The sequence below is a fragment of the Lacerta agilis genome, chromosome 17 (assembly GCF_009819535.1).
Source record: "Lacerta agilis isolate rLacAgi1 chromosome 17, rLacAgi1.pri, whole genome shotgun sequence".
In the NCBI taxonomy this organism is placed as follows: domain Eukaryota; kingdom Metazoa; phylum Chordata; class Lepidosauria; order Squamata; family Lacertidae; genus Lacerta; species Lacerta agilis.
In genome coordinates this window covers 13,693,919-13,719,314 of record NC_046328.1, presented here as the reverse complement: position 1 = coordinate 13,719,314, position 25,396 = coordinate 13,693,919, and the positions used below count along the sequence as shown (strand labels likewise).

Genomic DNA, 25,396 nt, shown 5'->3' with positions numbered 1-25,396 from the left:
ACTGCTACTAGAATGGGAAATCATGTACTGAAATTGCAAATGACCAACCCCGTCAAGGTGGTTTAGGACCTATTAGAGGTTCACATCCTGATTCAAGGTGACTCGCAACGTGAGCACTAACACTATGCAAATATTGGGTGAAAGACTAAGAAATGGGTCCCCAGAGCTATGCTTGTGTTAAAAGCAGGTCCTGGGGCTGAAAAGATTGAAGAGACTTGGCATAAAGCATTCTTTATCTGATGCCTGCTAAGCTGGATTCAACCTCTAGGGGGCGGTGCTGGTCCAGTTTCCTGACACAATGAAAGGTTCACAAAGACCCCTTGAAAGTGTTGCCAGAAATGAAGGAAGGGAATGTGCTATATACAAGGTTGGTTCTTTCTGGGCTTTCTAATTGGTTTGTTTGTTTATTTATTTGTGCTTATAGATCACCATTCATTAAATACTCTCAGGATGAAAGATATCACAATTCAGGCAGACACCATTTAAACTCAAATCATAAAAAATAAACAAATGCTGAACTAACCAATGGAAAGCCAGCAACCCCAAAGAATGCACATCACTGCAGGAGGAAAGATATAATTTTATGTGGAGAGGGTTATAGTGGACAATTTCTCCCCGAATGAGGGTCGTTTCAACTGTACAATTATGAGCTTCTTTCCTTCCTACACAGTCCCCCTGTGTATTCAACTCAAGTTAGGAGTGTTCACAAGTGACGCTTGCTGCTCTAAAAAAAAGTTGTTTCTAGAATTCAGATTTTACCAGGCTTAATTCACATCCAGGCTGAACCAAGGGCCCACCCTTTGGCTCTGAAAATTCTCCTTCATGAAAATTTGCCCTGGAGTCCTATGCTTGAATGCCCCACCGTGCACTGCAGGACCCCAAAGTTCAAACAGAGGCAATCAATGGTCACAAAAATCCCCACTCGCAATCCAGCTGACACACAGATCTCCATGCCTCCTCAGACGTTTATTTGTAGATCAAAGAGTTGGTTTCAGAAAAAGGGACTTTATAATTCCCAGTTTCCATATCCCTTTTGGTAAATATAAAATATGGCAAAGATACCACATGTCTCTCCTCCCCCACAAGTCATCCTGACAACAACCCTGTGAGGGAGGTTAGGCTAAGGGATGGTAACTGGCCCAAGGTCACCCAGGGACCTCCACGGCTGAGTGGGGATTTGAACCCAGGTCACAGTCCAATGCTCTAACCACAAGTCAGATATTCTATGTGAACGCACATACAATGTGTTCCAAGGATCTCTCTTGCAAAGGGTTGACATTTCTGCCATCAGCCTGTATCTCATTGAGTTTGGTCATCGTTGGCAAGTGTCTATCGTACTGTTTTTGTAGAAGATCCCTTATGCAAATTTTATCATATGGTCATATGGCCATTGGTTATGCTTGAATGTCCCATAATGCTCTTCAGGAACATGAAATCTAGGGGAGGCAAGCAATGGTCACAGAACTCATTTACATACAAGAAGAACTCTTCCGCTCTGGGGGGATTTAAAGAGGAAGGCGGACGATTCCTTCAGAGAGTCAGATTCCTTTAGAAATCTCACCATGACCCCAACTCTTTTGATCCTTGCTCTTTTCACCTATTGCTCAGGTAAGGACAGAGAGAATTCATGCTGGGAAACAAGAAAACTATTTGCACTTGTACTGCTTTAGAGACATTTCAGAGCGTTGAAGATGCAACCAGTTCATGACATTTGTCTTTCCTGGTTTTCTCCCCCCCTTAAAGGTGTTACCTCTCAGACGACTTTGACTCAACCTGCCTCTGAGACTGTGTCCCCGGGAGAAACGGCTAAACTCCCCTGCACTGCCAGTGATACATCATACACCATTGGCTGGTATCAACAGAGACCTGGAGAAGGTCCTCGCTATGTGCATTACCCTGGGCAAAACAGGGGAGAAGGGATCCCGGATCGGTTCACTGCTTCCCAGTCAGGGAGCATTGGCTATTTAACCATCGCTAATGTGCAGGCTGGAGACGAGGCTGTTTATTACTGTGGTAGGTGGCAAAAAGGAGGCATCACGTTGCACAGTGCTAAAATCGTATGGGGAACTGAGTCAAAAACCTTGCTTCTTCCTCTGCAGGGCAGTGAAAGGTAGATGCGCTCTCTCTCTTCCTCCATCTCTTCCTCCCCCCCCCCCTTTATAAGATCTGTGTCTGCAGCTGTTTTCAAGTCAAACCTACAATGCATGGAACTGGAAGAGACAGAAAACATGTCTGAAGCCCCACTTCTTTCTGCAAAGAATTGCTAATTTCCACACCTTCTCTGTTTGGCTAAATTTGGGCCTAAGAAATATTCTTCATACCCCCCCCCAACAATTTTTTTTATTAAAAATCATATTTGTATTAAATTTTCAACAAAAATAAAAAACAAACAACAGTAACCACAACAACCACCACAAACAAAGAAAAATACACATAAATGTAATATCCATAAAATGAGATTCTCCGAATCCCGTGACTTCCCTCCCCTCCCCCCGGTTCCTTAATTTTCTTTTTCGACTGCATATCATTTCTACTCCAAATTATTTTCCTACCTCAAATTTCTTACATTATTTATCATACCCTCCAACACCTTGAGTTCCAAAACTGGGATGATGTCAGGAACTGGATGAAGCAGAATGGTGGGGGGCGAGCGCCCCCCTTCTCCTGATCCCTCCTGAGAACAGGAGGACAGCATAGATTTAGAACAGTGGTTTGCAGAAGGTCATAGCTCAGAGGCTGCAGAGGGGAGAATCTGGGAAATATTGGGAGAGGAACAGCAGGAAGAAGAAGAAGCACCAGGCGAGAGACAGCTGACAGACTCAGTGTTCTTGGAAAGCATTCCTGACCCCCCTCTCCCAGAACCAGGTGGGCTTTATGGGTAGAAGAACAGAAAGCTCAGAGGCAGAAAACTCAGATTAACTGATGCACGAGTGACGTTGAATAAGGGAGATATAGGGTGGGTGGGAGTGAGGCAGTGAGAAATTTTACTTTCTTGGGCTCCGTGATCACTGCAGATGGTGACAGCAGTCATGAAATTAAAGGACGCCTGCTTCTTGGGAGGAAAGCAATGACAAACCTAGACAGCATCTTAAAAAGCAGAGACATCACCTTGCCAACAAAGGCCCATGTAGTAAAAGCTATGGTTTTCCCAGTAGTAATGTATGGAAATGAGAGTTGGACCATAAAGAAGGCTGATCGCCAAAGAATTGATGCTTTTGAATTATGGTGCTGGAGGAAACTCTTGAGAGTCCTATGGACTGCAAGAAGATCAGACCTATCCATTCTTAAGGAAATGAGCCCTGAGTGCTCACTGGAAGGACAGATCCTGAAGTTGAGGCTCCAGTACTTTGGCCACCTCATGAGAAGAGAAGACTCCCTAGAAAAGACCCTGATGTTGGGAAAGATGGAGGGCACAAGGAGAAGGGGGTGACAGAAGACGAGATGGTTGGACAGTGTTCTCGAAGCGACTAGCATGAGTTTGGCCAAACTGAGGGAGGCAGTGAAAGATAGGCATGCCTGGCGTGCTCTGGTCCATGGGGTCACAAAGAATCGGACACGACTAAACGACTGATCAACAACAACAGGGTGGGTGGGACTTTATGTGGAGCCATGCCATCATTGAATAGAGACTACATTCTTTCTCCCTCTCTGTGAATACTGAATAAATTACATGGTAAGAACTCTTCATGTTTATCTGCTTTTTTGGCAGCCACCAGGGGAGGGATAGGATTCCCCTGAAGCACACCTTCTAGGGTTGCCTTATATCCAGAGGTAAAAATCCAGACAAATCTGCTGCCAATGAGCGTCTTATTGCGAATATCCAGATAACCAGCTTTGGCATTTTTTTCCTTGTGACTGTAACTTCCCATGTCAGCCTTGGTATGGTTCAGTTTACTTTTTATGTGTTTGCCTCGTGAAGTTCCAATTTGTTATTTGGGTTATATGGATTAAAATAAATGAAAATACCTTTTTTCGGGGGGGGGGGGAGGCACCTGTAGTCTGATCAAGAGAAAGTTCTTCGTCGTGTTCATTTTATCCTTTCTTCTTTCTGTTTGCCAGCCCTCTTGGGTGGGCATTTGGCCAGGAAAGCAGCCTGAAATGAAAATATTTAAAGGTATTCAGTGTACCCACAAACCCCTAGTCTTGCCATGCATTTGTGTCACATCTTTACACAGAGATACTCAAGGACACCCCATTCCTCTCTGCCTGGTGAACTGACTCACAGCATCTATGGTTCAATGCCAAGTCAAAGCAACTATAAATGGATTACATGGCACCTGTAAAACAAAGAAAAAAATTCCTTGGACAAGAGATTTGCATCCACAGTGTTTCCTCATCTTCTATGTTTCATGAACTGTTCAAAACTGTATGGCCCAATGCTAACTAGGGTTGCCAAATTTTGAGGAGGAAAAAAAAAAGGAGGACACTATGATGGTCATTCAAAACAAATAAATGCAATTTGTCTCAAATTTTGCCCCTGAAAAAGAGGACACATGGCAACCCTGTAACAGATTTGGGAAATCACATTAGGTCAGTGGGTTCATTAACTATACAAAGGATGGGGTCCAATCAGCTCAATGGAAGTTGTTTATTGATTGGCCTAAGAGGCATTGAGTTTTGTAGGGCTTATTTTAATGTCTTCATGTCCCTCCTACAAAAGGGCTTGGATTGTAACATACCCTTCCTTTCACCCTCCCTCCCTTTTGGACTTGGATGTGCTTGTGCTCAGAGAACCTCTTTCATCAGCACAGGGGCGTCGTAGGGTGGGGGCAGTGGGGGCGGGCCGCCCCTCGTGCCACCCCTAGGCGGGTGTGTGCGGTGCTGCTGCTCCCGGGGTGACGGAGGGAGCGGCGGTGCGTGGGGTGACAAGCGACGGCCCCTTCCACCACTCCCACGCGCCGCCGCTCCCTCCGTCACCCCGGGAGCAGCAGCGCTGCATGGACAAGGCTCCCGAAGTGGCGGCCCGGCATCCCTGGGGGCGGGGCGTCGCCACGTGTGCGTGCGTCATGACGCACACGCAGCGATGCCCCGCCCCCGGGGATGGCGGGGCCGCCGCTTCGGGAGCCTCGGTGGGCTGCAAAGAGCCCCGAAGCCGCAGCCTGGCACCCCTTTGCGCTACGGCAGCGGCTTCGGGGCTCTTTGCAGCCCGCCGAGGCCCCCAAGCCCCTGCCCGGCATACCCCGGGAGCGGGGCGTCGCCGCGCGCGCGTGCGTCATGACGCACACGCAGCGATGCCCCGCCCCCCAGGGGTGCCTCTTGGCTTCCCGCCCCGGGCAGCCAAGGGGCTAGGAACGCCACTGCATCAGCATACATGCAAGGGCCAAGGGACTGGTGAAATGCCATAACAGAAATCTGCTACAGATGTGAATTCATGTGCCTATAAGTTGGGAAACATGGCAATGAATGGATAGGCTGTAGAATTAAGGATGAGTTAAATGATTTGGATTTAGGAGTGAGGTAAGATGTAGAGATAGAGATAGAAATTGTTATATTGTTATAGTATTAAGTAAGAGATAAGAGAAGATAAGATAATTGTTGTTATTAGAAGAAGGTTAGATATAGTTTAAATGGGAAGTTACTTAAAATATTTGCAAGGGACGCAGAAGGAGGAGACAGGAGGAAGTCCGATTAAGATGTGAGGAAAATATAGGTTGTTTAAGATGAGTTTTTGTGTAGGTTTTTGTATTTTTTATCTTTTTAATGTAGTTTGTGTGAATTGTTTTTGTTGTTGTTATATGTTTTGTTTAAAAATTGTTTAATAAATATTATTTTTTTAAAAATGAATGACACAACAAAGCAAAGGCTAACTGCTTTAAGAAGTGAATGAGAGAAAGATATAGATGCACTGAGCCCCCGCATTCCTATAAACATGATTGGGAAAAAAGCTTATTTTTGTGTCTTCAGTCTTCTGCTATGAAACATGCTATTTTCTTATTGGTTGGCTGCTAAGGCGGCTTTAACGGCACAGGTGGCGCTGTGGTCTAAACCACAGAGCCTAGGGCTTGCCGATCAGCAGGTCGGCGGTTCGAATCCCCACGACGGGGTGAGCTCCCGTTGCTCGGTCCCAGCTCCTGCCCACCTAGCAGTTCAAAAGCACGTCAAAGTGCAAGTAGATAAATAAGTACCGCTCCAGCGGGAAGGTAAACGACGTTTCTGTGCGCTGCTGTGGTTCGCCAGAAGCGGCTTAGTCATGCTGGCCACATGACCCGGAAGCTGTACACCGGCTCCCTCGGCCAGTAAAGCGAGATGAGCGCCACAACCTCAGAGTCGTCTGCGACTGGACCTAACGGTCAGGGGTCCCTTTACCTTTACTAAGCTGGCTTTAACATGCAGGGGGAGATGATGGTCCAATTTCCTGGCATTTAGCTACATGAAATGATCATAAAGACCCCTTTGCAACAGTGCTAAGATGCAATTTAGACCTAAATCTAGTAGGTCCAATTTGAATTGCGTGACTCAAATAGATTTTTTGTTGTTTTATATATTTCAACAATCCCAAAGCTTGAGAGTCAGTAGTACAGATGTTGTTAAGGTGGAGTGAACAGCAATTTTAAGCAAAATCTAAGATGTAGTAGTTTTTTTTCATCGAAAAACCCCATTGGAAAAGATAACACTGGCTACCCAGTCCTTGTGTCTTGTTGTGAAGGAGGGCCTCCATGACAGTTCAAGCTTCAGGGCCCCAAAAATGTAGGTCCGCCACTGGAGAGGAGTTTGTCATTCTCATCCAGGCCAAAGGAAGGACCTCCTTCAAAAAACGCCTGCTATGCAAATTTGTCCTCTTTCCCTATACACGAAGGTCTCATAATAACCTGCAGGAACATGAAGTTCTACTAGAAGAAATCAACGATCGAAGAACATATTTGCATAAACTGGCAAATCTTCAGCTCTGGGGGATTTAAGAGAGAAGGGAAGATTTCTTCAGAAAGTCAAACGCCTTTGGGAATCTCACCATGGGGCTGTCTCTGTTTATCCTCGTTCTTTGCATTTACTGCTCAGGTAATTCTGTGGAGATGATCCCATGTAACACAGGCCAACCAAAAGCAATTTGTACTTGGTATAGAAACAAGGTGTTATTTGAGGACACTGAAAATGCACCAAGTTCATAGTTTTTGCCTTTTCTGTTTTTTTTTAAAGGCGTCACTTCCCAGTCAGCCTGGACTCAGCCTGCTTCAGAGACTGTGACCCTGAGACAAACGGTTAAACTCTCCTGTACAACTAATGATGGCAAATGGTCTATTCCCTGGTATCAACAGAGACCTGGAGAAGCCCCTCGTTTTGTGCAGTATGAGGGTAGCAGCAGGGGAGAAGGGATCCCAGATCGATTCACTGCTTCCCGCTCAGGGGGCATTGGCTATTTGGGCATCACCGACATCCAGGATGAAGACGAGGCTGTTTATTACTGTGGTAGGTGGAACACGGCTGGTAACACGTTCCACGGTGATACATTCTTATGGGGAACTGAGACAAAAACCTTGCCTCCTGTGCCCCAGAGCACTGAATGTCGAAGAAGAGCTTCATATGCTTTGATCCTGCAGCTGTTGTCAAGTCAGACATGCTTTGGAGAGAAAGAAACCCACTTGTACTTTCACCTCCTTCGTAACAGCAGAGTCATGTACTTGCCAATCCACCACACAACCAAGTGTGCATCCAGAGGTGCCAGGCCTCTGCAGAGAGATCAAGGAGGCTTGGGACTGTATATCGCAGCCAGACGCAAGTCCGTTTAAGGAAATGTCTGTTGCACTTCCATTTAGAGTCTCTTCATTAGCTACTGGTGAAACCATCGTATAGATAATGCTGACCCATATTCTTTCTTAGGAACCCTATAGAACTTTGTTGCAAGTGTAAAAGGTTTTTTAAAAAAGGTAAAGGACCTCTGGACAATGCTATAGGGTTGCGGAGCTCATCTTGCTTTCAGGCCGAGGGAGCCGGCGTTTGTTCACAGACAGCCTTCCAGGTCATGTGGCCAGCATGACTAAACTGCTTCTGGCACATCGGGATACTGTGATGGAAATCAGAGTGCACGGAAATGCCATTTACCTTCCCGTCGCAGCGATATCTATTTATATACTTGCGCCGGCATGCTTTTGAACTGCTAGGTTGGCAGGAGCTGGGACAGAGCAATGGGAGCTCACCCCGTTGCGGGGATTCAAACAGCTGACCTTCCGATTGGCAAGCCCAAGAAGCTCAGTGGTTTAGCCAACAGCACCACCCACGTCCCCTTTACCCGCAAGTGTAAACAATCTCTCTCTCTCTCTCTCTCTCTCTCTCTCTCTCTCTCTCACACACACACAGTTTATTATAAATTTGTGAATAAATCATATTTCTTAAGGCTACGACAGTCTCTGCCACGTCTTTAATTCTCCAGAGGAACACACAACCTGGGTGAGAGTGCCTGGAAAATCCCTGGAATTCTGCTACCGCTAGGCTGATTGTGTGTATATGTGTGTGGGTGTGTGTGGTGGCACTCAACTTTTGTAACAGGAGCAATACCATGACTGTGACAAAACTCTTTCTTGCCAGAATGAGGAAATGTGAATGTTTTTCTAAAAATGTAAATATGATCTATTCCTGCGGTTGTTGCCATGTCAAATTTACTATGGACAGAACTTGTAAGTCATTCGATGTCTTAAAAGTATTTTGTTTCCTCCTGTCACCTGCATCTGCAGCTGTTGTCATGTCAACCCTGCAATGCACCGAACTGGAAGAGACAGGAAGCCCTTTGCAGAAGGAGGTGGGACATCAAAGGATAACCATGCACCTTCAAAGCCAAGCACTAGGAACGGCTTGTCCCTTTTTGCCACCTGAGGTGAAATAGGGTTTTGCTGGTCCCTGCCACTGCTGAAAAGCTGACCATCACCGAACTTAGTGAGAAACAGGGCATTATGTCATGCGTTGGTGCTCCCTCTTCCTGGCGTAGGGTGGGGGGACGTTCTGGTGGCAGTGGGGTAGGCAGAGAGGTTGTGCCGATTCCCAAGCATTCACAATACAGTGGTACCTCAGTTTTCAAACGCAATCCTTTCCGGAAGACCGTTTGAATTCCGAAACATTCAAAAACCAAGGCGCAAAGGGCACATTGCAAATTTAATAGGGAAAATTGAGAAAAATAGCATATGCATTCCGCGGAAGCTGTTCGACTTCCGAGGCATGTTCAAAAACGGAAGCATTTACTTCCAGGTTTACGGCGTTCAAGTTCCGAAGCGTTCGTCAACAGAGACGTTCGAAAACTGAGTTACCACTGTATTCACATATGAGATGATCCACTCTAAAAAATTAGTGCTCCTTGGATCCCTTTTGAAAAAGAGTGTACATTTCTGTCGTCAGCCAGTATCTCATTGAGTTGGGTCACATTCTGGCCAAAGCAGGGGCCTCCTCTGTTGTTTCTTTAGACTGACTTTTATGCAATTTTGTCCTATGGTCACTATCTATGCACAAATGTCCCATAATGCTTTACAGCAGGCACGTCCAACTCCCAAGAGACTGTGGTCTACTCCCAGTATAAAAAAATTGGCAGTGAGCTTTTTTTAAGGGAGAGGATTGACCAGAATTCTTTTTATGTTTAGTCCCCCCCTTTTTTTGATCTGACTTTTTATTATCTTTTTTATAGTTTTCTATATAGGCAGGTTTTAATATTGGAATATTTAGATCTGTGATAAAGGAGAATGTGTACAGTGAACTGAGGGTTAGAAAAGGACGGGATCTGTCTGAGAGGTGGATCAGAGTGGGTTTTGTCAAGGTTTGAGGCGGAGGCATGAGGGAGACCTCCCAGGTGGGAGATGGGGTGACTCAGCTCTCGATATGCGGATGGAAGATTGAGATGACAGGTTGATAGAGGGCTATATATATATATATATATATATATATATATATATATATAATTGTTTTTTATGAGAATCATGAATATTGCTACAAAGTTCGTCAGCCAAGTATAGTGTTAAAAAATTGATAAGATGGTGTGGTGTCCAGAAAAATGCACACATTACTGAAAATGATACACGAAAATGCATAGTTCTAGAGAGAAACATGTATACATTAGCAAGAATTGTATATAAAAAATGGAAATGCAAACTATTCAGATAAATTCACACTAAAGTGCTGGTGAATTTTCATGAGGACTTTTAAATTCCCCTCTGCAAACTGCTGTTGAAATGTGGAGAAAGGAAGTTAAGATCGGCAAAGTGAAATACTGAAAGAAAGGAACATTGACAGACCTGCCCATTCAGCTCAATCCTACTTCTCCAGACTAAGTCACATTGGACTCACTGGGACTTTCTGCAGTACAATATTGCAAATCTCATTCCGTCTCTTTTTGCTTCAGATAGATTGTTATTGTACTCTTAGATAAGGACCAAGGAAGGGTGAATTAATGTGTTTCCTTCTTATACAAGGGTTTGAATGCCACAATCTCTTCCCATCTCCATCTCTCATCTTCTGCTTTGGAGGAACTGAAGCTCAGAAGCTCTATCCTCACCATATATGGAGCCTGTCCTGCAAAGGCGGAGAGACCTACTGAGATGTGATTGGTGGAGGAGTGGCATTCTTCTCCTATAAAGAGCAAATCACTGAGATCCATGGCAGAGACCCCCCTTTGTCTGAGGATGCAGAGTGTGTCAGGATTTCTCTCCATGGCCTGGTCCTCCTTGGTCCTCCTCTTGTTCCTCACTTATCCTTCAGGTAATATAGTCAGCTAAACCATTGAGAGCAGATCTGTGATGAGTCCCACCCGAGTCCCAAAGCTTCTACTGAGGTCTTTCTATTGTCTTCCTACAATTATTTCTCTTTGGGATTTCTATCTCCTTGCAGGTTCCTCCTCCCAGCCGGTGCTGACTCAGAGGCCCTCAGCATCCTTTTCCTCCGGTGAGACAGTCCGTCTCTCCTGCACCTTGAATGCTGGATACAGCATCAGCAGCTATAGGGTCGGGTGGTATCAGCAGACATCAGGGGGTGCCCCACGGTTTGTATACCACTACTACAGCAGTAGTGATCAGGGCAGAGGCTCAGGGGTCCCAGAGAGATTCAGCGTCTCCCCTGATTCTTCCAACAACCTCTGGAATTTAGTGATCACAGGCGCTCAAGCTGAAGATGAGGCTTATTATTACTGTGGCATGTGGTATAGCAGAAGCAGCATGTTCCACGGTGGTACAATCTGATGGGGAACTGCGACAAAAACCTTCACTCGTCCTCCCCAGAGAGGTGAAATGAAAATGCTTAAAGACGGGGATTCAGTCTGTTCCCACAGCTGCTCGAATCCCTAGTTTGGAAGAGACTTACTGGGCAGCCTCTCTCACATCCTTCTGACCACCTGCACAGGGCTCATCAGTGGGACATATCTGATAAATAAAAGCAAATGATATTTCTGTTCCACCTGTGTCACGATCTCTTCGGCTCCTGAGCTTAATTAGGCAGCAAGCAGACTCCTTCAGTTTTCAAGCAGTTTTATTATATACAGCAGTGCTTTTCAACCACTGTTCCGCGGCACACTAGTGTGCCGCGAGATGTTGCCTGGTGTGCCGTGGGAAAAATTGAAAAATTACTTTATATATAGTCAATATAGGCACAGAGTTAATTTTTTTTAACATTTTCTAATGGTGGTGTGCCTCGTGATTTTTTTCATGAAACAAGTGTGCCTTTGCCCAAAAAAAAAGGTTGAAAAACACTGATATACAGTAATTACACTCAGAGCTGTTCCCACAGCTACCGGTTCCTTTCAAGGCATTGGGGCATCCAGGTTCCGATTCCTCCACCATCAAGATGTCTTCCAGAAACCTCCCTTTCGTTTCTTTGACATCTTTCTTTGACCCTCGTTAACCTACAAGCACAGGGAGATTCTGGCTGACTTCCCACCCCTTCCTCTGACGAATCACTCCCCCATTTGTGTTCTTGTTGTCGTTCAGTCGTTCAGTCGTGTCCGACTCTTCTTGACCTCATGGACCAGAGCACGCCAGGCACACCTATCTTTCACTGCCTCCCGCAGTTTGGCCAAACTCATGCTAGTCGGTTCGATAACACTGTCCAACCATCTCATCCTGTGTCGTCCCCTTCTCCTTGTGCCCTCCATCTTTCCCAACATCAGGGTCTTTTCTAGGGAGTCTTTTCTTCTCATGAGGTGGCCAAAGTACTGGAAACTGAACTTCAGGATCTGTCCTTCCCGTAAGCACTCAGGGCTGATTTCTTTAAGGATGGATAAGTTTGATCTTTTTGCAGTCCATGGGATTGTTTTGTTGTTAGAGACCGCTTATCAGTGCCTTGGCACTTCTCCAGCCCTCTCTCGCTTCCCTGAGAATTTATCTCTTCTTCTCTGGCAGAAGACAAGGGGGGTTGCGCGGGGCAGCCTTCAAACTCCTTCCTCCTCTAGCTCTCTGTCACTGACATCCTCTGGCTCTCTATTCCCATCCTCCTCTTCCTCTTTGCTCTGGGGAGTGCTGTCTCTGACAACCTGGTATAATATCCCACAGATGTGAATTCATGTTGCTACCAGAGGGGATATACTGCATTGAATTAAGCCACTGAATCCGTCCATTATCGGCCCCATACGTTTTGTGTAAAAGACATTTTCCATCGTTTGGGCCATATTATGCAAAGGGAAACTCAACCACTTTAACACTTCCATGAGGGAAAAATACGTGTGTGCAGAGCTCACCATATGAAAAATTATTAATTTTGCCCCCCCACCCACCCCATGTTAGAAACGTTGCATTGCACACTAGATCAAAGTGTTCTTGTGATCCATTTTCAAAACACTTGGTATTCCTGGGTTTTATCAATATGGGATATGCCATCCTCACTGTCTTGTTCTCCTCCTAGTGAAGCATATTATACCTTTTCAAAATGGCCTTCAGGCAAATTTGCCCCCAGGTCCTATGCTTCTGTGCACCAGAAAACTCTGCAGGAACCAGAAGTCCAAGGGAAGTTCTTCCCTCTTCTGTCTAATTCTGTGCCTTCCGTGTTTTGCTATGAAACCTTCTTTATTGGGTGCCTGCTAAGCTGCCTTTAACCACTAGGGGAAGATATTGGTCCAGTTTACTGACACAAATGAAACGATCACAAACACCCCTTTGGAAATGCGCTGGGAAATAGAAGAGGGGAATGTTTTAGGGATATGGTTGCTCTTTCTGGGTTGTACTATTTTCCTTTATTTAATATCTGTGCTTATAGCCCATCCTTAACCAAAGGCACCAGGAAGATGACAAAAATACCCTTTGTATATTTGGCCATCCCATTGAACTGAGAGGCATTTTCTGATTCTCCTTCAGGCCAAACCAAGGGCCTGTCCTACCCCCTTTCAAAATGCCCACAATGCAAATTTGTCACCCTGTCCTGTGCTTGAATGTCCCACAGTGCCCTGCAGGAACATGAAGTTCTAGCAGAGCTGTTCAGATGATCACTGAGCACATTTGCATGAAGGGACAACTTTTCCGCTCTGAGGGATTTAAGTGAGGAGAGGGGAAGATTCCTTCAGTAAGCCAAACACTTCCGGAGAACTCACAATGGGCCAATTTCTATTTCTCCTTGCTCTTTTCACTTACTGCTCAGGTAAGACTGTGGAGATGACCTCATGATATGTAGACCTCTTTGTTTTTATCAATGGAATATATTACTTGGTGGGTGTTTGAAAATGCACCCAGCTCATAGTACATGTTTTTTTTCCTGGTTTTTCTTTTACAAGGTGTCACTTCCCAGTCAGCTTGGACTCAGTCTGCCTCTGTGTCGGCAGCCCTGGGACAAACGGCTAAACTCTCCTGTACCACTAATGATGGCAGCCAATATATTCACTGGTATCAACAGAGATCTGGAGAAGCCCCTCGTTTTGTGCACTGTGAGGCTTGCAGCAGCAGGGGAGAAGGGATCCCAGATCGGTTCACTGCTTCCCGCTCAGGGAGCATTGGCTATTTGGGCATCACCGACATCCAGGCTGGAGACGAGGCCGATTATTACTGTGGTAGGTGGGACACGGCTGGTAACGTGTTCCACGGTGGTACATTCTTATGGGGAACTGAGACAAAAACCTTGCCTCTTCCTCCCAAGAGGGGTGAAATGTGAATGCTGTTGAAGAACTGTAGAAGGTTCTGGGTGGCTCTGCAGCAGTTGTCAAGTCAACCCTATGGTGGACAGAACAGAAAGCAACACAAGGAATTCACAAAACCCTTGTTTATTATTTCTGTTTGGAAAATAACTACATTGCACCACATTCCTCTTCTGTGGCTACGGCAGGGTAGATGATTCAGATGAATCGTATCTGTGTTGCACGCAGTGATAAAGGGAGACCTTAGAAATATGCATCTAAATTTTTTGTTAGGGATAATTCAGACGGAAATTCCCAGGTGTCAGAAAAGGTTATTTATGTATGGCACCACTGCGGCCCATGCTTTTTTTTAAAAAAAAACAGATTTTATTATTTTCTGCATTAAACAACACATAAATCCAACACTTAAACACATAAACAAAAATAATTAACAAAGAATAAAACAAAAAGGAAAAAGAAACATAAGCACATTAAACAATATAGAAACAACGAAGATAAAACCCATACAACCCAAACCAAAACATATAATTCATTGTTAAATTCTAGTTCCACTCTTCTTTAAAAGGGGACTTCCCCCGTGCTCTCAGCTGCATTCAATATCAATATACTTTGGTAACTTTGTAACTAATTTCTTAACATTTACCACTATTCTTAATAATCATAAAGATACTCACTTACCATTTATAAATCATCACTTAAACAATATATCCTTAGATATCTCTAAACTTTTTACAGCATTCATAACATTACTTCTTATGTATTATTTTCCTCTAACATATAAACAAACAGATTCTGCTTCAAATATCTAACTTTTCACGATTTTTTAAATAGTCCTTAAATTTCTTCCAATCCTGTTGCACCTTCTCCTCCCTCTGGTCTCGGAGTCTCGCGGTCAGTTCAGCGAGTTCCATAAAGTCCATTAATTTCATCTGCCATTCTTCGACTGTCGGGATCTCCTCACCTTTCCAGTTTCTTGCGAGTAAAATTCTAGCAGCTGTTGTGGCATACATAAAAAACACTCTATCCTGATTGGGTATCTCATGGTTATACATGCTCAAAAGGAAGGCCTCTGGTTTCTTACCAAAAGTAATTTTCATTACTTTTTTAATTTCATTATAAATCTTCTCCCAGAAAGCCTTAACCCTTGGGCATGTCCACCACATATGATAAAAGGTACCTTCTACATCTTTGCATTTCCAACACATATTACTTGTAACATGATACATCTTGGCTAACTTCACTGGTGTCAAATACCATCTATATATCATTTTCATAATATTTTCTCTTAATACATTACAAGCAGTGAATTTAATATCTTCCTTCCACAACTTCTCCCAGTCATCCATCATGATATTATGCCCAACATCTTTTGCCCAATCTATCATTGTAGATTTAACCAATTCATCTTTTGTATGCCACTCTAGCAACAAGTTATACATCCTGGAAAGGTTTTTAGAGTTCGGTTCAATCAACTCTGTTTCTAGCTTTGATTTTTCTATTTGAAAACCAATTCTTTTATCTAATCTAAAAATTTCATGAATTTGATGATACTGCAGCCAGTCGGTGACCTCCTCTTTCATTTGGTCATAGCTTTTCAGCTTAAAAGTTCCACCTTCCCGCTGCAGTATATCTGCATATCTTGGCCATCTTGCAGACATATTAGGTCTCTTATACGCCTTTGCCTCAACAGGTGATATCCACCTAGGAGTCTTTCTCTCCAACAAATCTTTGTTTCTCATCCAAACCTGATAAAGGGCTTTTCTAACTATGTGGTTCTTAAACGCCTTGTGGGCCTTTACCTTGTCATACCAAAGATAAGCATGCCATCCAAACACGTTATCAAAACCTTCCAAGTCTAGTACGTCAGTATTATCTAATTTGAACCAATCCTTCAGCCAGCAAAATGCCGCCGCCTCAAAATAAATCCTTAAGTCTGGCAGGGCGAAGCCTCCTCTCTCCTTAGAGTCTGTCAATATCTTAAATTTAATTCTTGGCTTCTTCCCCTGCCAGATAAACTTCGTCAGGTCCTTTTGCCATATTTTAAAGCAATCCACTTTATCTAAAATTGGGATCCCTTGGAATAGAAACAGCATCCTTGGTAAGACATTCATTTTAACGGCAGCAATTCTGCCCATCAGTGAAAGTTTCAATCTTGTCCATGCCTCTAAGTCTCTTTTTATCTCGGTCCACACTTTTTCATAATTGTCCTTATACAGGTTTAGATTTTTTGCAGTTAGATTGATTCCTAGATATTTTACTTTCTTTACGAAATTAAGGCCAGTGTGATCCTGTAATTTCTGTGTCTGCACAGGATTCATATTTTTGGTCAAAACTTTGGTCTTCACCTTGTTTAGTTTAAAGCCGGCTACACGTCCAAAAGATTCGATTATCTCTAAGGCTTTGGGGACACTGCTTTCAGGTTCTTGTAGGGACAACATCAAATCGTCCATGCTTTTTTAACCCTTAAAATGGAAAATGAGCAAAGTCCCAACTAAAGAAGAATGGCAACTTAAACTGATGGAATATGCGCAGCTTGTGGGCCTAACATACAGAATAAGAGAACAAGAAGAACATACGTTTCAAGAAGATTGGGAAATGGTCTAACAAATATATGGGGAGGAAATTGTGTACACTTGAAAACATTGGCAGCATTAAGATAAATTCAACAGTGTAAACAAGTTTTGATGGACGTAATAATGCAATGCTGAATGGTTTAGTTTATGTAAAATATGTAGGGATTTGTGATATGCAAAATGAACCATGGAAAGAGAAGAAGGTTGCGTCACTGACATTTTCAGGTTGTTTAAATGAATATTCTGAAGTGTAAAACAGAACACACACACACAAAATTTTCTGTTTTACACTTTAGAACCTTAAACAACCTTAAAACGTCAATATATAAATGCATCTAAAACCCAGTTCAGAGCTTCTCATCTTCTTAAGAGTGGGAAGGCAGCACAAGGGCATTCTGGGTAGTGCCAGAGCACCACATAGCTTAGAGGGTATGTGTGGCACAGCAGGCACTTTCTCCAGTCTCAATCTGTTTTGGGCGGTAGGATCTTATTGCTACAAAATGTGACCAGTTTATAGGCTTTCCACACATTATGTGGCAGTAAACCTGTTTTGCCAGCAAATGGACTCTGAACAGAGAAATGTACCCAGTCACCTCCCTAAGCCGTGCGCCTCTACATCGTGATGGGGGTAATCCGTCAGTTTCTGCTTGCTTTTTCCCAATTTCTTATTTTTCCTGTGACAGGTTCAGTTCCCCCATACTTCCACATCTGCTTGCGATTTTTCTCTAAAGTACGCACAAAAATTTGCCAGCATCACAATGCAAAGTTCTAATACACACACATTTTGTATGCCTCTTTGCCTACTATACACAGTTGGGCAAAACATCCCCAAAGACAGTACAGTTTGGTATGTTCTTTTCACAGGCATATATGCATTTTCATGCACACATTACTCTAGTACACGCGTTTTTGTACACACGAGGTGGTTGCTGAACTACCTTGCAAAATTTAGAGAAGTGTGAATTTCTGAGGATGGGTGTATTCAAACATTGTTTCAGAAAAAGCAGACTTGGCAGATTTGCCTTTCAAGGTGATCTGAACACTACCTCCTCTTCAAAGAGACTGAATCATAGACTTAAAGAACTGTAGAACTGGAAGAGACCCCCAAGAATCATCTAGTCCAGCCCCCTGCAATGCAGGAATCACAACTAAAGATTCATTGACAGGTGGCTGCTTAGAAACCTCCAATGAAGGTCCACATCCTTTCCACTGTCAAATAGATCTTACTGTCAGGAAGTTCTTCCTAATGTTTAGTGGGGAGCTCATTTCTTGTCATTTGAATCCACTGGTTCGGGTCCTACACTCTGGAGCAGCAGGAAATAAGCTTGCTCCATCTTCAGTGTGACAGCCCTTTAGATATTTGAAGATGGTTTCATATCACCAGGATAAACATACAGAATTCCCTCAACCACCCCTCATAAGGATTGGTTTCCATACCCTTGATAATGGTTGCCCTGCTTGACACACCAGTTTGTCAATATCCTTCTTAAACTGTGGTACCCAGTAGTTATGGTATCATCAATTATCTTGTAGCTGAGTATTTTTATTCCTGGTATCTGTCAGTTTCTGTGTTGAAGGAAGCTAGAGAGTCTCCATATGACAAACAGGGGAGTGGCTGAGATTTGCGAGGGTCTGAGTTCAAATGTCAACCCATGGATTCCACTATGAGAACCCCACTTCTCCATTCTCAGTTTCCCATGTGCAGCAATATAATGGATCTAAACCCCTTGGAACACACACACACACACACACACACACACACACACACACACACACACACACTGTCTGTCTGTCTGTCTATCTATCTATCTATCTATCTATCTATCTATCTATATCTCCCAATCCATCTTCCTTTGTAGAACTCAAGGCAACATAAATAGGATCCCCAAATGCTCTTTAATCCATGGACTGACCGATCCAAGACCTGCCATAATAAATTGGACCCAGTGAAGTTTTGCTGTAATTAATCTGTTTTCTTTTAAGGAGTCACACACTTTCTATTATTTTCTGCAATGCCATCAAGACTTCTAAGTGCTGACCAACAGGGGTGACTCAGAGACACTCCCAGTGGAAAATCCTCGCTTTGTAATGATCAAAAGAAACCTTATGAGAATTTGGGATATGACCCCTGTCTCACACCCGTACAGCAGTAGAAAGTTTCAAGGTAATGCTGTCAGATGAAGAAGAGAGTCAAAAATCTTCACTCCTCTGTGCCTTCTGCGTTTTGCGATGAAACCTTCTTTATTTGATGCCTGCTCAGCATCAAATGATCACAAAGGCCACAGAGCACATTTGCATGAAGGGGCAGCTCTTCAGCTCTGGGGGATTTAAGAGAGGAGTGAGGAAGTTTCCTTCAGAAGTTCAAACTCCTCTGGAGAGCTCACCACCATGTCTTCATTCCTCTGTCTCCTTGCTCTGTTTATTTACTGCTCAGGTAAAGCTGGGTTAGAAGATCTCATGTTCCATTGGCCAAACAAAAGCTAATTGCATTGATCATTATTATTTATTGGAGAACACTGAAAATGTTCCTTGTTTTCTCATTTTTCTTTAAGCAGGTGTCACCTGCCAGTCCATTTGCACTCAGCCTGCCTCCGAGTCTGTGGCGCCCAGTCAAACTGTTAAACTCTCCTGTACAACTGGTGATACTGGGGATGCTGTTCGCTGGTATCAACAGAGATCAGGGCAGGCCCCTCGCTTTCTGCAGTATGAGGGTAGCAGCAGGGGAGAAGGGATCCCGGATCGATTCACCGCTTCTCGCACTGGGAACATTGGCTATTTAACCATCACTGATGTCCAGGCTGAAGACGAGGCTGATTATTACTGTGGCAGATGGTATAGCAGTCCTACTGCGTTCCACGGTGACGCAAACCAATGGGGAAGTGCGACAAAAACCTTTCCTCTTCCACCTAAGAGCAGTGAGCTGTGAATACTTGAAATAAACTTCATATAGTCTGTCTCCACATCTGTTGTCAAGTCCAACTCCGCCCTGCTTTCAGAGGTGGTTCAACTGCTTTGGCCTAACTGGGCACCGTGCTACAGGGGGTGACACAGCAATACTGTAGAACGGAGCATGAGAGATGGGGGCAAGCACCAAATTTTAGCATCGCACAAGGCACTGCTGAAATCCGGGAGCCCAAAGTGCGCCATTTCTGCCCTCCCACCCAGGTCTCAGAGATACTGTTCTTGTCACTGTTGCCGGCTGTGGTGTCTGTTCATCACAATCTCTGCTCCACACATGCCAGAAGGTGGCAGCAGAGACTGTGCCATTTGAAATACGGAGAATGAATGTTTTCTTCACCAAGTTCATGCAGGAATTTAAAGCTTAATAATTTTGTGCAGTGGGGGTAGGGAAACTCTGGCCTTTCAGAAATTACTGGACTCCAACTCCCATCAGCCCTAGCCAGCAAGTACAATATAAGCAGGCAAAGAGCATGTGGACCAATTGGCCCCTTTCTGTGCAGGAGGACATAGACTAGGCTGGCAGTTTGGTTTGTTCAGTCCGGACGAATGGGTGTTCTTCCCCTTAAGAAGGCTCTTTTGAATTTCTGAGTCATTTGTTTAACTTATTTATTTCATAATATTTCTGCACTACTTAATTGTATTTAAAAAAAGCCTCATAGCAGGTTACAAAAAGGTAAGACAAGAAAAAAACCTTACTTTAAAACATAAAAAGTTAAGATACGAAGACAGACTGAACTTTCTTAGACTTTCTAAGAATTGCAATCTCGTTTCGTTCCTAAACTGTCGTCTGTATGTAGATCACATGTAAGGAATGGTCCCAAGTGAGATGTTCCACTGTATAAAAGCAGTGTTCCCTGGACCCTTCCTGATAGACGTCTTACGGCACAGAGTTCCTTCCTGGCTGTCTCATCAATTCCTGGCTGAACTAAGGGCCAGTCCTGCTGCTTTGAGAAATCTCCTTTCTGCAAATCTGCCCTTGGGCCCTTGGACTGAATGTCCCATGATGCTCTGCAGGATCTCCAAATGCCAACAGAGGTAATCTATGTTCGCAGGAAATATTTGCATAAATGGGTAGCTCTTCAGCTCTGGGGGATTTAAGAGAGGAGTGAGGAAGTTTTCTTCTGAAGTTCAAACTCCTCTGGAGAGCTCACCACCATGTCTTCATTTCTCTGTCTCCTTGCTCTTTTTATTTACTGCTCAGGTAAAGCTGTGGAGAAGATCTCATGTTCCATTGGCCAGCGAAAAGCTAACTGCATTGATCATATTTACTTATTCAAGAACACTGAAAATGTTCCTTTATCTCAATTCTCTTAAAACAGGTGTCACCTCTCAGTCAATTTGTACTCAACCTGCCTCCGAGTCTGTGGCGCTGGGTCAAACGGTTAAACTCTCCTGTACAACTGGTGATACTGGGGATGCTGTTCGCTGGTATCAACAGAGATCAGGACAGGTCCCTCGCTTTGTGCAGTATGAGGGTAGCAGCAGGGGAGAAGGGATCCCAGATCGATTCACCGCTTCTCGCACTGGGAACATTGGCTATTTAACCATCACTGATGTCCAGGCTGAAGACGAGGCAGTTTATTACTGTTGCAGATGGTATAGCAGTCCTACTGTGTTCCACGGTGACACAAACCAATGGGGAAGTGTGACAAAAACCTTTCTTCTTCCACCAAAGAGCAGTGAGATGTGAATACTGCAAACGAACTTCATCTAATCTGTGTCTCCATCTGTTGTCAAGTCCATCCTACTCTGAATGGAATCAGAATGTCATGAATACAGCGGCTCCCAGGGAAGAAGTACATTCAGATGGAGAAGACAGGCAGGAAGAGAGGGGGTTAAACGTAAGACAAACCATTTGTCAGATGACAGGAGAAGCTCAATTTACAAAGACACAAAACCTTAGCACCTCTGAGAGCAGGGAAAATTATGGAAGCCCCAGTCTGGGAATGAGGAAGGGGAGGAAGCTGACCCCCTTAGCCCCCACTCTTGTAAGTAAGTAAGTACTTTATTATGGTCGACGACCAGCACACACACACACACACACAAAAGACACATACAGAATCAATAATAAATGCAATTTAAAATTGATCTGAGATTTGATCTAAAAGGGGTTGGCCATATTAAAATTAAAGTACATTAAAATTAATAATCATTGCTTTAAAAGAATAAATTTAGAAATTAATTAAAAAATCAACAATTCAGAATATTATAATACTTAAATCAAAAGAAGGATCAGGAGCCACCTAATTGTGCGGACCGAAGCTTAATAGTGACAGCACAGAACTTTGCCACCGCAGCTGTGACCTTAGGGTTGGCATCTGAGAGGAGCCAATGAGTATAGTGTTCTTCGGGACATCCAGGAGACTCACATAATAGCGGAGAGATAAGTTCATTCCATAAAGCCCTATAAAAGCGGCAACGGAGAAGTACATGGTCTGTAGTCTCTACTTCTCCGGAGTCGCACGGACAGAGTCTGTCGCCCAAAGGAACCTCCCTATACCTCCCATCCAATATGGCAGATGGCAGGACATGATTTCAGACCAGTGTGAACGCCCTTCTGTGGGATGGGACCTCGAGCTGAGTAAAATACCTAGCTGGGAGTTGTAAGTATCTCCGCTCCTCTGGGGTTAAATAAAGAGGGACTTTACTTAAGTCACTTTGCCTCTCGCTCTTGTTTAATTGGTGGCCTCCAGGACAGATTTCGTCACAAGAGGAGGCTTGGTTGCTTTGGGTTTCGCCGGAAAAAAACCCTTAGTGAGAGCATCTTCACTGATGGATGGATGGCAGAGTTCGCCGTTCTGTGGACTTTGTTGCTTTTTCTTGCAATAAATCTTCTTTCAAATTAACCACGCTCGTTGTTTCCAAAACTCCCTGACACAGAAGAGACAGAAAACTCTGAAGTCCCACCTCCTTCCTCACAGCAGGACCTTGGACCTGCCAGCCCAGCACATCCTCAAGTCAGCACTTCTTTGTGGATCAAAGAGCTGCTTTGGGAAAGGCAGGCTTCAGATTTCATATCATTGCCAGATGGAAGTCTGTTTTAGGAATTGTGAGCTATAGCAGAAATGCCACCTGTGGATTGCTAGGTCGGTCCTTATTGAGCATACTATATTATTATTATTATTATTATTATTATTATTATTATTATTATTATTTACTGAGCATCATCATCATCATCATCATCATCATCATCATCATCAATATAGGCTCAGGTTGTATATATGTGTAAATAAACCATATATCATAAAGTCACTACACTCTCCAATGGGCCTTATGCCCAAAGGAAAGATAAACCCTGGGAAACCCCTGGAACCCCTGGAACCTCCCACCATCTTGTTCCTGCTGCAGGTCAAGTGCCTTTTGTTCACAATCTCTGCTCCTCAGAAGCAGGCAGCAGAGAGTGTCTCATTGGAAATGTTTTCTATCCCAATATGTTCTGCAATAGAGTAACGTGAACCGTAATACAGCTCATACCAAGAACAAACTTAGTTGGTCTCTAAGGTGCTACTCGAAGAAATTTTTTATTTTTTATTTCGTAATTCAGCAGGTGAGAGACGTTTGAAGACACGCGTGGTGTAGTGGTTAAGGGCAGTGGACTCGTAATCTGGTGAACCGGGTTCGTGTCTCCGCTCCTCCACATGCAGCTGCTGGGTGACCTTGGTCTAGTCACACTTCTTTGAAGTCTCTCAGCCCCACTCACCTCACAGAGTGTTTGTTGTGGGGGAGGAAGGGAAAGGAGATTGTTAGCCGCTTTGAGACTCCTTCGGGTAGTGATAAAGCAGGATATCAAATCCAAACTCTTCTTCTTCTTCTTCTTCTTCTTCTTCTTCTTCTTCTTCTTCTTCTTCTTCTTCTTCTTCTTCTTCTTCTCAGTAGGTAGAATTAAAATTCAAAGCCATTGCTCCACCCACTTTTCCTTCTAGTACCTCCTACCATGGGCAGATGCCTTTCCCAGTCCATAGCTTTAACCAGCCCCTCCCCCCCAGACCAGAACAGAGTCTGAAACCATGATTTCCCCCTACCAACAGCTGAGAAACTTTTACCTTTTGTAACTAAGCAACGTTTGCATCTCCTGACTGGTGATTTACTGTGGGCTTGCTCCTGCCACTGACCCACTACTTCTTATTTATTTATTTATTTATTTATTTATTTATTTATTTATTTATTCATTCATTCATTCTAAATGTGCTTTATGAAAATCTGTCGTATTCTCCTCTGCTTGAATGCCCAACAATGCTTTGCAGGAACATGAAGCTGCAGGAGTGGCGATTGGATATCCACAGAGCACATTTGCATGAAGGGGAAAGCCTTCAGCTCTGGGGAGATTTAAGAGAGGAGAGAGCAAGGTCCCTTTAGAAAGTCAAGACTCCCCTGGAGAGCTCACCATGGCCCTCCCTCCGTTCATCCTTGCTGTTTTCCTTTACTGCTCAGGTAAGGCTGTTAGGGAGGCCAATGCAAAGATATTTGAATCTATCCTAGAAACATAGTGCTTTGTGGCTACTTGTGAATGCTGAAATTGAATTGAGGTCCTCATATTTGTTTCTTCTGTTATTGCTTCCCCCTGCAAAGGTGTCTCTTCACAGTCAGCTTGGACACAGCCTGCCTCTGAATCTGTGACCCTGCGACAAACAGTGAAACTCCCCTGTACTACTCGAGAAACCGGCGGCAACTACATTTATTGGTACCAACAGCGACCAGGACAGGCCCCTCGCTATGTTGACTGTGAGAGTTGCAGCAGGGGAGAAGGGATCCCAGATCGATTCACTGCTTCCCGCTCTGGGACCATGGGCTATTTAACCATCACCAACGTCCAGGCTGAAGACGAGGCTGTTTATTACTGTGGCAGATGGTATAACAGTGCTAATGCGTTCCATGGTGACACAAACTGATGGGGAAGTGTGACAAAAACCTTTTCTCTTCCACCAAAGAGCAATGAGATGTGAACGCTTAAAAAGAACTTCCTCTGCTTTGAGCTTGCAGCTGTTTTCAAGTCATGGGCAGATTTGCTTTAGCTGGCCATGAATGGCCATACAGATAACTTAATCCACACAGATCCCGCCACTGCATGGCACAAACAGAGAGTGAACAGACCCAAAGCAAGTTCTTTGTAGATCAGGACAGACCCTCCAAGTGTCCCTATTTTCCAGGGTCAGTCCTGAATCTACAAAAGCCGTCCTGGTTTCTGATTTGATCCCGGAATCTCCCACTTTTCCTTAGGCCGTCCCAATTTACCGTATATACTCAAGTATAAGCCGACCCGAATATAAGCCGACACACCTAATTTTCCTACAAAAACCTGGGAAAGCTTATTGAGTCGAGTATAAGCCGGTTCACCTTTGCCGCTGTGGAGCTCACCCCGTCGCGGGGATTCGAACCGCCATTCTTCTGATTGGCAAGCCCTAGGGCTCTGTGGTTTAACCCACAGCACAATGTTCCCTTGTGTTATACAGAGAAGGCTGGGATCCTATCCTGTTTAAGCAGGAGCCAGGGAAAGTGAGCACCTGTGGGGTTTTAATACTTCCTTAACTGATAGGCTTTCTGCCTTCTGGGGTCTAAAGTTTGCATTTATGTGAGCAGTTCATGAATGGAACAAGCTGCCTGGGGAGAGTAAAGAACCGCCGTTCTTGTAAGCTTCTTAAGGAATGGTTGACTGGGGTGAGGGGGCAGCGGTGGCACGAGCGGAGAGAAAGGGCTTCTTTCTCGCCGCCCCCACCGCCCGCCTCACTCGAGTATAAGCCGAGGGCAGCTTTTTCAGCACAAAAAATGTGCTGAAAAACTAGGCTTATACTCAAGTATATACGTTGGAGGGTATGGAGTTATTCAGTCCCCAAGCCATCTGAAG

The 25,396-nt window shown here is 44.2% G+C and overlaps 1 protein-coding gene and 1 gene segment (V, D, J or C); both read left to right on the top strand.

Annotated features, from left to right (window-relative positions):
• The window catches only part of LOC117061679 (immunoglobulin lambda-1 light chain-like), a 332,518-nt gene that overhangs the window by 18,097 nt on the left and 289,025 nt on the right, over window positions 1-25,396 (top strand). The window lies entirely within an intron of this gene.
• LOC117061682 lies at window positions 23,927-24,725 on the top strand. The segment is given in 2 exon segments: window positions 23,927-23,985; window positions 24,124-24,725. Coding segments are annotated over 2 exon segments (366 nt in total).